Source organism: Zeugodacus cucurbitae, chromosome 3 (genome assembly GCF_028554725.1).
Source record: "Zeugodacus cucurbitae isolate PBARC_wt_2022May chromosome 3, idZeuCucr1.2, whole genome shotgun sequence".
NCBI classification, from domain to species: Eukaryota; Metazoa; Arthropoda; class Insecta; order Diptera; family Tephritidae; genus Zeugodacus; species Zeugodacus cucurbitae.
In genome coordinates, this window is record NC_071668.1 from 1,432,128 (window position 1) to 1,446,120 (window position 13,993).

At 33.3% G+C, this 13,993-nt stretch overlaps 1 protein-coding gene across 1 annotated transcript in view; it reads right to left on the reverse strand.

The window, feature by feature from the left end:
* LOC105209717 (uncharacterized) overlaps positions 1–13,553 on the reverse strand; it is a 17,351-nt gene extending 3,798 nt beyond the window's left edge. Inside the window, 6 exon segments of the mRNA XM_054227812.1 lie at positions 5–159; positions 213–377; positions 460–567; positions 633–763; positions 12,316–12,929; positions 13,393–13,553. Of these exon segments, the coding sequence (XP_054083787.1) occupies positions 5–159; positions 213–377; positions 460–567; positions 633–763; positions 12,316–12,518 (762 nt within the window). The 5' untranslated portion in view covers positions 12,519–12,929; positions 13,393–13,553.
* Positions 13,554–13,993: the final 440 nt, after the last annotated feature.

Below are 13,993 nucleotides of genomic sequence, written 5' to 3' on the forward strand. Positions count from 1 at the left end.
TCACCTGTAATGTTCCACAAATCCAAAATTGTGTTGGAGATTCCCTAACAATAAAGTAGCCAGTCTTAAACATATCACCTAGCGTCCACATGATGACCATTTGGATGCTCATTCCGTAAGTTGATTTATTCTTAAAGTTCCGTAGAAATTGTGGTGCTCCTAAGTAAATAAATTAATTAAAATTCGTTGATTATGTGTTAGCTAGTGCTCACCTAACATAGCCTCGGTGAAGACTGCGCAAAAGCCAACCGCTTCCATGAACCACGTAACAGATAACATTAGATATGTGATAGCTGCGCCGACTGCCCAAACAACGAGCATAAAATCGAGATACGATTGAAAATCGCTCCAATTCCAAAAATATTTATAATCGAGATCTGTAATCATAATTTTGGAAAACAGTTTTGAAGTTGAATTGTAGTATTAATTGCTTTATTTAAGTTCTTAGTCGATACTTACCGTTTAAATAGTGTCTCGAGCGGGCACGTTTCAAAACGCCGGCATCTGTGGATACTGAACCGGCAGTATCGGTGTCGGTCGTTACTTTTGGTAGACGCAGATCGTCAGCTAAGAGAATAAAAAAGTTATTCTTTGTTGTTGTTTGAAAAGTGCATATTTTATAGTGCACTTACCCGAGAATGTGAGTTCCCTATTGGAAGCATTCATTCGTTTCACTTTAACGCACAAATGGATCATAAGGAACATAGTAATGTTCATCACAACACTTTGTACAAGAAGCGGAAGCTCATATTGCTTGGAAAACCTGAAAGAGAATAACAACAAAAACGATATTATGTGACATATTTACAACACTGCCAAACATTTATGACATTAATAAGAATGAAGATTTTATATGTCTGCATTAATGATAATAATCCCAACATGGATGAGTGAGGTGTCCATAAATGCACAGGAACTTGAATATATTATTTATCCAAGTATATATCTAAATAAAGGCTTATCATTAATATGAAATACAAACATATTGGCGCCAGCTGATATCATAATATATAAAAAGCTCTTAACTCTTGACCGTGATTACAGCCAAGGCATATCAATTATATCCTTGTGTCCCAGTGCTTACTTAACCGCAATCACTCGACCGTAACTCGTACGAAATACTAATACACACGACGCATATGAACGTAATAAATACCATATGCATGTAAGTATGTATTAAACCACGTGAGGCAGCTATGTATGCCGTTAACGTGTGAATGGATTGCGTGCCCAAGAGACTTGCTGCAAACCTTCGCTTTCATTCCATTTGCAGAACACACATACTTGTAGAGTATTTAGAAAATGCTAATCATATTTCAATAGTGGACAATCTGCATTTATTTCTAAACTCTTGATTTTCGATTTTTACTTTATTTTTAATCGATCTTAACATCGGTCCTATCATATATGTGAGACGTGTGTGATATTTCTCACCTTCTGTTGCCTGCAGCGAGTTCATGGAATGCACGGGAGACCCCCCCTAACATATTGTGTACTTTGCGGTTGTTTTTGTGTGTTGAGATTCCTCTATTTTTAGAAATTCTCCTATTTGATCATAAAAATCCACCGCTCGCCGGTTAATAATAAGAAAAGAACATTGGAGCATTGTTCGTCGTCATTTCGTTGCGTTTTTGACTTTGAGGAAATCATGGGGTTTCTTTTGATATTTGTTTAGTTTAATGCTATTTATTATGACAGGAGAAAAGCTGTTATTCTGTTGTATAGGTCATGTGTTTGTGTGATAAGACGACACTGCGCTATTCTTCTTGAGAGTAAGTTCACAAAAAAGCTACATATTTGTTTGTGTATCCGTTAGATGTTATAAGTCATGTGAAAGCGATATCAGCAAATTGGGAAACGGAAGCTAATACAAGCGGAAATAGAAATAAAATGGAATTTGCTTATACTAATACAAAGGCAAAAGTTACTCAAAACTTAAGAAATTGTCACAATTATGATTTTTGATGTATCAAATCTTACAACGAAAAGAAAAATACATGCGGCCGTTCGAGCTTTTGAACTCCGTCGCGGAGAACGCTTAATGCGGTGATAAAGTAAAGTGTGGTTATTCAAACAACAAAATACAGTTACATTCCTATCTGCTGTCATACAGACACCGGGCTAAGTATGTATACATATGTGTGCTTTTATATGTATTGGAGCAATATAATACCGCTATGCAAACTGTAACAGCGAGCAAAACACCGTAAAACAAGTAAACTGGGTCAAAACGTCAGTTGCACCCCTTAAAGTGCGCGCCTAAAAATATATGCCAACAGCTGCGATGGTGTTGGTCGGTGTTATGGATTGCCCTCAACGTTTTTACGCGTAAATCAGGATACCACGCTTTAAGTGTTGAAATGCATGCTCGTTATGAGTCCTGCATTATGCTGTTAAAGTTTATTTGTCGGCATGCGCTACGGCTTGTTTGCCAGCGGAGTGTATCTTATGTTTTCAATTTACAAAACGCCCTTAAAGCAAACAGATATTTGTAATTTATACAAATTGTACAGTAAAATAAAAGCTTACCAAAATAGCACGTTCCATAGCATGTGTTAGTATGAAACGTTAGACTTTTGCTTGTAAACCATTTAGAATATCTATACGGCTTGCAACACATAGTGTATACATACATCCGAGCCGCAAGGTGAGGTCTAGCACAGAGAAAATCGATAGATGCAAATAAATGTAAAAATAGGCTATGCGGACACTAAAGTCTTTATGTGTATGACTGGACTGGAAACAGAGTGTACATATATTTATGTAAAATATACAAGTATTTTTATAGCAGCCAGCAACAGATAACTAGATAACTTCACCCACATAACTCGTTATTCTTCGACATAATGAACACATCCGTTAAAGCATTGGATCTTACTTGGAATTTATTGCATAAAAAAGAAGTAAATAGTATAATAAATGAAGCCAATGTAGGTATATTCCATTGCAAAAACACTCCTACAGTAGTTTGCTGTTAATTACATGTGACATTTGTAATGCTACCGATTCTGAGCTACACACATACGGATCTAGATTAATGCAAAGTTTTATGCATGTAATAACAATTTGGCACATTTTAATTGTCCATAAGCAGCCACGTCGCCTTACAAATGAGTGTAAAGTGTGCTCACTGGAATTGTGGGTATATTTTTTAGTCTAATTAAAAGAGCAATTAATCTACACACACACACTGACAAAGTTGGAAACAGTTGAGTCCCCCGCCACTATTTCATTATTTGAATAGTTTATCTACTTCAACAGTTTTTTATTTGCTTGTTAGTTTCGAAATTTAGCTTTCTTCCAATTCAAAGGCGTGTTTATTGAAAACAGAAGTGAAAACTAAAAGCACTCACAAACTTATTATTAAATTATTGTTGTATTTACAAGCAAAAATATGGACGGACAAATAATTTTAGGCATTACTTAAATTATTTTTTAATAGATAGAAGAAGAATAGAAGATAGAAGAAGCGATAAATGAAAAAGTAGATGCAATTCTTAAGACTTAAGACTAAAAAGCTTCTTCGGTTTAACATATTTACTAAAAGATTCAGAGTGACTTTGGCAAGTTTATGCAAAACGGAATGCATTCTTAAGCTCACAACAATAAGCTTAATTGTAAGGAAACAGTTACACAGTTTACATACTCGAGCTGCTGCTGCGGCGACAATTCAAATAAATCCAAAAAGCTTCGTGCATCAATCTCAACAGGATATCTTACGCTCTTGGCGCGAATAAAATGGGAGGTGAGAAAACCACCCGTGGTTGTGGTTATTGCCAATGCACTGAGATGCCACATAAATTGTGGCTTTGTCATATTTGTCTGAACGCGTCGTTGTCATTTACAAGGTTGTTTCCTGAGGCGCCCACCCGGTGGGCCGCCACTCCCATGGCGCTTACACTTGAGAAATGTAGCACTTACGCCCACAAGCAGACACATATAAATAGCATAACTAATTTTAAAGAGGCGAGCGCGTATGCAAGGGATATATTTATCTAAGTTTGAGTTGAATGCAACATATGCGACATATACATACATATATATGTATATTGCGGTTAAATTGTCACAGTTCTTTCTAAAATTTGGTTCATCACGTCGAGATATAATATCTTATCTCATCTGAATGTTGATCATTATGATGATAATGAGTCTTCATGTTGGTTGTAGATATAGGTAACGTAACCAACGTAACTCAACGCAACTCAACGCTAGCAACATAGTACTTAGCGTGGCACTTCAAGTACGTTTATCTGTGCCAAAATCGTCTAGCGATGGCATCTCGGTCGCTCGCTCCATATTAGTGTCTATTGGTTATTTAGTATTCTATATAGTATTTCAAGCACACATTACAAATTTATCCGCTTCATGTAGCCGGATTGTGCGTTCTTTCGCATATACATATTTATTCCACGTTCATGTATGAGTTTTGCATGAGAGCTCGCAACTAGATTAATGTGGCAAAACGCTACAACTAGTACTTGCATACATACTCGTAAATTGCAACTCAAGCATTGCTTTGGAACTGAACTGAATAGAACTATTCATTGCACGAGCGCAAAGCGAGTGATGGATTAACCGCGGCGCTCTTTGGTGCATTTACTCGTAGTATTGTTTAAGTCCACACTCACACAGAAAAAGAGAGAATTCACATTAATTGTAGCGAGGAATTTTAAGTATTAATCAGCAAAGCTCTAGATTTAATCAAAGTGCATGAGCTTCATGTATTCAACATTAAACTAAGGCATTTTCCAAGTGACATAACGATGTTCATTTAACTCTGAATATATATTAGTGGTCTATATAATGAATAGAAAGGAGAGGAAGGGACTATTTGAGTTTTCTCCCCTCTCATTAGCCGTGAGTTATTACAATCGGTTAATCTTCACGGTTAATCCATTATTGTCGAACAAACACAGCCAACGTCTCTGGATCGTTTGAAGTTCCTTAGGAGAATTATGTGTTACTATTTTGGTTAAATGATATCTAATACTGTATAAGATAACGCATAACCACATTTGCCTTTCATTCATGTCTCTCTCTCGTAATTGACAATTATTTTCTAAGCGTAAGTCTAAAACATCTCGCGAAGAATCTGATGCTATGTCACTAAGTTTCCAACAGGGAAATGTGATGTTGATTAATTCATGATCTGCTTACTTTTATCGGAGTGTTTCCGGGGAATAACAATCACATTGTCCCTTAATAGTACTTAATCTGAATTGTATGCGCATGAGTCATTACTTTTGTGTTAAGTTTTTCTTTTCTGAATTATTTTTCATTTTTTAGAGATATAATGCATTTAAAGGGACATAAATACCTTTTTATCACTTGTTATTCTGCACCATGAATTTTTCAGATATGTAAAGGCTGTTTTTTAGAAGTATAGAACTTTAATGTCAAATAAAATACACGCGATAGTTCTAATCTTGGCAATAATGAACCGAATGGTAGCTTCCAACTGGTCGGTGGGAGTTGGTTTATGAACATAGAGACCAACTTTCAAAAATAATGTGCCTTGGCGCTGTAGTAGGGACCAACTCTTTAAATTGTGTATCTCTGAAAAGAGCACCCTATATATGTATACAAGTCCATTCATACGACTATACATAAGAATATGATATTTATGTCTTATTAATCAACATACCGCCAGCAGACACATGATATCGACCACAATTTAGGTAACTTGTGGTTTTCATTTAAAGATAAGTTGAAGTTTTCTTTGTAATACGCAAATCATTTAATGACGATTCTCACGAACAAATTAAATGAAACAAAAAAATATTTTATTTGAATCATCTAGCAAATGAACTTACATACATCATCTCAAAACCAATCTCTAAATAAATAAACTAATACAAAGTTAGTCTATGAACTACTACTAAGCTACTAAGGTTAGATCTTTAATTAGGTCATAGGCTAGATACCATTTTTAAACTTATAGAAACATAGTGTATGAGTGTATGTATGCATATGTACATATATACAAATATATAAATAAATAAAATACATATATTTATTGAATTAAATAATTTGAACAATGAATTCTATTAAGAAACGTTCAAAAATATATAAATAATCTTAAATATGACGTGAGTATGGCAAATCAAATGATTTCTGGAATGCGACGCTGACGTTGACGTTGATAACTGACTATAAGGAGCATATATTGTTCATTTGGTTTTGATAAAAGCGGCAAGGAAATTATGGTTTTTGATCAATATTCCGCTCAGATATGGTAGACTAAAATAAAACTGCGACTGTTGAGAATATGGTAACTATTTAAATATATTAATATAATAAAGGGGATTCCTCGACTTTTGATGTACTCTCCACTGATCTAAATGTGGACATATAATATTTTCCATTTATAAATCTACAAACTTTTTTTATATTTTTCGTTATTACAAACAAAGTGGAACGTTAATTGGCAAACATATTTTAGCACTCAGAGCAGCTTGAAAAAGCAACCTTGAGAACTTTTTCACATAGCAACTTAAAATACTCATACGTTTCAGATAGTGTTACACTCCGCTGTAAGTGGAATGTGGAATATATACAAAGTAAATGTAAAGTACTGATCCAACGTGCGCGTATTTTAATCTGGCAGGGGCAGGGCGCATGCATTTAATTCAAAGATTAATTAATTAAAACCCACACACACACAACCCCTCTAATGAACACTTCGATGCACATGAAATGTGAAATGCATGAGAAATTGGAAATAAGATGTTATTACCATTGACCACACCACCCAAATCAACGGCGCGTTTTAAAGAAACACAAATGAAAAATTAAAACGAAATACCAACACACGAATTACATGCCGTGCACTGGAAAGGTAAGGTAAGTCTGCGTAGGAACGTGAAGCACCAGCCACGTGAACTCGGCGCGAACCGTGTCGTAAGAATGTGTGCAATTTCGCTGAGCTTGTAACAGGTTCACGCCACACTTGACAGCTCACAGCTCATGTGGCATGAGAAAATCGATGCGGCATTGTAAATTATGGACGCGAAAATGCGCGATTCAGCGAAATGGAAACAAAACGTACTACAAATGAGAATAAAAACAAACGAAAAAATAAATAACAAAAAAATAGAGCAATAAGTGAAAGCTTATAAATAAAACCATAAAAACTTTGGACATGGTATGGAATAATTCACTGGACGTATGTGGTGTTCAATTTTCTAGTGATGCGCCAGGAAATTGGTTGTTGTGTGAAAATGCAAATTTTAAAAATATACATTTTGTTGTTATGAAAGGCAAATGAGCTCATTGGCTCATGTGTTACTGAATTTTTCATAATTATTAGATTTGTTTACCCACAAAATTTGGCCCACAAAATCATTAAGATCATCATCATCGTCATTTCTGTACATAGTTAAAACTTAAAAAAAAAAAAAAACAAAGACTTAAACACATCTGTGAGCACGTAATAATTATAAAATATGTATTTATAAGGAAAAGCTTGATTCATATATTCCATATTATATATTTGGCGTTATGTATGTATACCATATAGTACACGTTTAGACAATTGAAACCTGTTTTTACCATATTTTAAATGAGACGATGATTTTACTGCTTTTGAATACCTTTGATTCTTATTGTCATTGTTTATACATATATAATACTATACACAATAGGTTTCAATAGTCATTAACACTCAAATAATTTTATTTCATTAAATATTGGAATATATGCATGAATATAAGTATATGATGTATTCTAAAGACCTTTTATATTATAGGTATAGGTTACCACTGCCCAAAACACACCCACCCAAACATATCTCAGAACGGATAGCGCGTGTTTTAGTATGTACTGACCTTTTGTTTTATTAGAACAGTCGCTTCGGACAGCGAAAAGTAAACCGTTGGTTTACGTTTAATGAAATCACAATGACAGAAGATAACCTCACCCACGCAGCACCTGCGGAGGCACTCCCAATTTTATCGCTTAGAAGGGCAGAAGCAAGAAAAATGTTTTAAAAGTGATTTGCTACAAAGTTGAATCCTTACGATTGACCTTACAGAAAGGTCAACACAAATACAAATTAAAAATAGATCAAAAAATATTTGCTAAATCCAATTTATTCACATTACAGAAGGAGTTTATAAATACTTTTATTTTAATTTAGTAAGAGCATTTAATCAATATCAAGAATTAATTAACAGCTTACAGCAACACTACGGACGAACACGCCACTATTAAAAATACACCCTCCTTTATTCTTGATTTCTCCAACAATATACTAAAACTGGCATAAACTGGCAATCTATCAATGCTGCTGCTTGCAAACGCTTTATTTATAGCGGCAACGCTACTGATTTCCGTTGAAAACTTCCATTGCGCGAATATGTTGAATGTTGGTGTTGAATAAAACGAAACATGTTTGGCGCTGACTACTAACGAGCGGTGAGACCGGTTTCTGAGTCATCGCTTAAATGGCCACGCTTCTTTTCGTCATAGAAATTGCAAGTTGCCATGGTCAAGTGCAATGACAGTCGGCCGACGACAATATTGGCGTGGCGACAGATACTCGCCAGCAGCAATTATTTACGAGACAGCAAAAGCTGGCGGCATTAGACCGATTGGCAGACGGCTGCAATGCGTGGATTTGAGGCAACAGCTTTACACACATACATATGTATATGATATGATATGCGATGTATGGATGACTGTATGCTAAGTATTTAAATGGTAATAACCTTTTATTAACGAAAATGTACATCACGTGTATTCATATATGTATTTCATTGTATACTAGTGTAATAATTAGTTGTAAATTGAGCTGTGTGTGAGAGAATGTAATTAGTGTACTAATGGCAATTCTAGTAAAAATCGGACTGAAACGTGTTATTTGCGCGTGAGTCGTACATATTTTAACTGAATTTTGGTTGAAAATCCAACAAGCTGGTTCACATGTATGAATGTAAGAACAATAGTCTCATTGTCATTCTCCGATCTTACCAAATTCAAATTGTTTATGAGTAATATACAAATCTGAACAATTATTTTAATATCATCCATTGAGTCAAATCGATAGAAAAATAAACATTAAATATCCAAATGACCAAAGTAAATGTTGTACTTTTAGTGCAAATATTAACACAATATTGATTGTTATAACTGCTAATTATTTACATAAATCGTTCGAATGTTTGTCCAACACTCTTGAATACACACACAATTGTTTATATTGGAAAAAAATATAGTGAAAATAATCGTAGAGTGTCAAGAAGTGGCTGTTGAACTGATAAAAAGCAATTTGCTTCTTATCATTGGCTTACACAATCTAAGGCCAGACGGGGAAAAGAAAGAAAGTAACAAGTTCTCAGATAAGCGACAGTATAATTTAATATTTTTATGCAACTTTAATTTAATGAATATCGTTAGGCAGTAAGCGGTTCGGAAACCCCGCAGACTTAATTAATTATATAGGCCACTTAATGAATTATCAACGCTATCAAGCGATCAAGCAATATGCGGTTATGATACCGTTTGGTTGATATTTATACTTTTACATCGACAATTGTCACTATCAGTCGTATGTATGGTAAACAGATACTTTTACACTTCTATATGGATACATTCATACAAATTTAATCAATTGATGTTCCTAAAGGGAATATTTGTACTGTATGTATTCAACTTCGTACAGCCGAAAGCATCGTAATCACATTTATCAAAAGCGCTTGTTATCCAGACAGTTATCATTTTAATCAAATGTACGAGAAACCGGAGTATACATAATGGACGAAGGTGAAGTAGAAATCTATATGTGCATTCGCTTACTGTCTAGATAAATATATTTGTATATACATATGTATATACATGTGTGGAAAACAAAATGTGAATAAATATAAATGATAAATGAAAAATAGGGTAATTAAGCAGACAAATGTTAATGAAATAATAGAAAAGCAAATAACCAATTCTTTTTGTTGTTTTCAACAGTTTTATTGACGTTTATAAAAACTGAATGCGTAGTTAAATACTATTTGTGCTGTGAAATACTAGTACGGAAGCGAAAAAGTATATATTTATATTGTATTTGTATAATATGAAATGAAATTGATAAGAACCCTTCGCAGACAGATCATTTTGCAATGTATGAATACATAAATGAATTTACTCATTTCATTTGTGTTTCGCATATTTTTTGTAAATTTATAATTCCGTGCATGATTTTATTGAATTATAAAAAACTCGTCCATGAGTTTGAAGTAGCCAGCGTTGAGAAATATTAACGGTATGAGTACATACAAACATATTTAACAAATAACAATTGACGGAAGTGATTTTGCCGCCAACACTTTAACACAAATCAAATTAAATGTGATCAATATACACAGCCACACAGATACCAAGGTAAATTCAAGCATATAAAATTGTTTGTGGAACTCCAAATCATCAGCGCGATACACTCGTATTTCAGAACCTCATGAGATCATCAACCTTTGCGATTAGGCAGGGGGTTCAGCACTTGATTATCAGCCGTCGCAACCATTTTGTAATAACGTGTGCGCATTAATGTATTCTTTCTGTTTACTGTCATTAGCCTGTTAACTGGCCCGCATGTATGTATGTATGTAGACACTTTGATAATTATATCGCATGTCGGTGAGAAATACTACGATGAGTTTTAATGGCATGAAAACAATTTGTACGAACCAAATATATATTCAACGCATTCCTGGGAGAGAGTTCTGATAATTTCTTCCAAAGAATTTACACATACACATACAAGTAATATAATTAGTTGCACAAGTCAGCATCATTGTAAACGATCTCGATTGTTTTGTTTTGATAACCCTGTCTAAAAGATACGTATACAGAAATGTTTACAATATACTATTCATTTTGTGGCATATGGGGTGCTCAATGCAAGTACCTATTTCTGAGTAAAACAACATAGGCATATGTACGCTCTAGTGTATGTATTGATCTTTACCAAGTCGCGTCTTCCAAAATTTGGATATCAAGCTTTATTGGTTTAGTGGGATAGAAAGTGTACTTAACTTATTCGTATCTCAGTTATTTGCGACTTTACACCTTAAAGTACATATTTACCATATATGAACACATATACATACATACATACATACATATCTTAAACATATCTACATTTGTTGATAACTATGCTTATTGCTTTATCAGTCCACATTTTATTAACATCATATTTTATAACTGATTATAGCAATAATGGTGGATAACACTTCTAAAATAGCTAAACTTATTTGGGGCAGACTATTTTTCGATACAAACGTATATAATACACATTTTTGTATTGAAGTAAATAGGTCTGTGAATTCATAGAAAAAGTAGTTAAAATTTGGAACTCTACAACTGGTTTGTGGGAGTTACCTTGATATTAGTATTGTTTTGCAACGAAATTTGTTAAATAAACTAGTAATTAAGAAACAACTGACCAAATATTACCAGCTTAAATTAAAGCTTAGGAAATATGCATACTTATATTTTCTATTAAATAAGCATACGTACAAATTTCTATACCGAAATTAAAATTATTAGCGCAAATTATTTGAGTAATTGTATATGTTTGAAATATAATATCCTCAGACTTTAATAATTGATGTTAGTTTTATGTAATTGCGACAATTGGCCCGTAATTTGACAATAATAACATGAAATAATTTGTGGTCATCAATATTGATATAAACTGATGAACCCAATATTGTCACTTCATTAACCAGAAATTAAAAATTAAAAAAGGCACAGATATGCACACATAATTAACACTAATACGAATTAGCAAATCTTGTTGAACAGGTCATACCTGTTTTATTGTATTTATGCATGAATACGCAAACTACTACTAAGTACTACAGATATTACGAAACACTTGCGCTTAATGAAAATCTTTTTAGAAATATGTAGTCGTTATCAAATTATAAAAACATAAAACGATGTGTATTGTTGCTGTAGGAATACGTGCACGCTCCGGTCATGTTGTCTTGGGAGCGACATACTTTTTCTGTCAAGAACTGACCATACTTACTAAATGTAACGAGTTCGGATGCTAGTCGAAACGGAGCATGCGAAGACTCCAGCATCGGCATTTTTAACAACTATTGGCACGTGCATAGTTACTAGTCATGCGCGCTGCAGTCTTCCAAGTAATACTGACTACAACTACCTATTCATTCAGTTAAGAATTATACATGTCAAATTTAATTACATATTATACGAAATATATGTACATATATTTATATGGAAATAATATATAATTGCGATATATATTTAGAGTTGAATGTAGCTTTTGTTAAGTAAATGTGATAGTTTTCAACTTACCAGAAAAAAATCCTTAAGGAATTTGCAATCAATAGCGCAAGGCAAACGTGAAGTGAAAATCCGTCTGCATCCTGAGTTTTCTTTATTTCCAAATATTGCGGTACGTATGGTATAACACCGCCGATTACCATAGCAGATGCTGCGGCTCCGCTCGCCACATGACCGACTGTGATGCCGAGTTCGTCATGAATAACCCAATCCATGATTTCTTTATTAAATGCTTTTAAAGATGTTTACTTTGTGCCAAAATTGTAGGACTTCTACTTTTTTTACGCAGAATGGTTAATACTTTTTAGTTTTGTAGCAAAGTTAGAAATTTATAATATAATATGTTATTAAGTTACAAACTTATGTGTGTATATATTGCGTTATAGTATAACTTTACTGGCGTAAATAATTTTATTTTTATTTTCGACTTAAATTTTATTAGAATTGCAATCGGATGGATATGTTTGATGTTGCTTTGGTTTATGTGAAGTACGTTGTTTTGGAATTTTAGTGTTTTCTTTTAGTATGATTCGCTAAAATTGCTTGAAGGAGTTAATGGAAGTTCTGCCAATTGGCCGGAGGTAGCGTGCTTTTCTTAACTTGTGCAGTATTCACTCCTGCTTAATCTAAAAAGAAAAGTTCAAACTTAATATTTAATTCACTTTACTTAATAACAATACTATCATTTGTTTTATAATTTAAGGTACTCTTTTCATTAACATTTAAAACAAAGAAATTTAAAATATATATATATTAAAATACTGGGTCAAATGGATTTTATTTTTTATTATGATAACCAAAGCTATTTCACGTACATGATTATTTAGGTCTTTGGTGATCTGTACACTTTAATGACTACAATTTGAAGTAAACTAATTTTTTATAGGTACAATTCAATAATATATTTTAAACAAATTTTGGTATAACTACAAAATATGTCTTTTTTAATAATTTGTGTTAATATTTTCATATATATATTGAAAATTCCATTATAGATTTCAAATATCTACTATATTGTTAACTACATACAAACATGTGTGTAAGTATGTATACTCAAGAGATAGCAAGCCACATTAACGAAAATCCTACAGATGCATTTCACAGTTGCGTTTATATTTGGTCGTTTATGTCGCGGCACAATTTTCCACTTTATAATATATACAAATCATATTTATGCCATTATATTCCCAATACACAATTCTATTAAATTATTTCAACACAAAAGCTTTTTAAATTATGTATTTTCACAACAAACATTACTGTTGGGAATGTTTATTTCCGGAACCACTTATCTTGGCGTTAATTATTCTTTGTTCTGTTGTCTAAAATCATCTTAAATATTATAATTTTCACACTCACACAATGATGAGATTATGGAACTACCGCGCGCACGCACACGTCCATTACTCATTCTGGTTCACAATTTTCTGATTCCGATTCTGACTCCGATTCCTATTTTAACAATCTCTGAAAATTGACAACGTAAATTCTTTATATATTTTTCATTCAAAGCAAAGTGAGAAAATGGCGAATGTCATAGGAATGAAATGACGCTAAAAGGTGGCCCAAAGGTAATACCAAATTAACGTTGCCATACTTTGGAAAGGAATAATGCTGTATATGAAATTAAAATTTGAATGAAAATCATATCACATAAGTAAATGACAATGTTGATGACGTTGATGGCTTG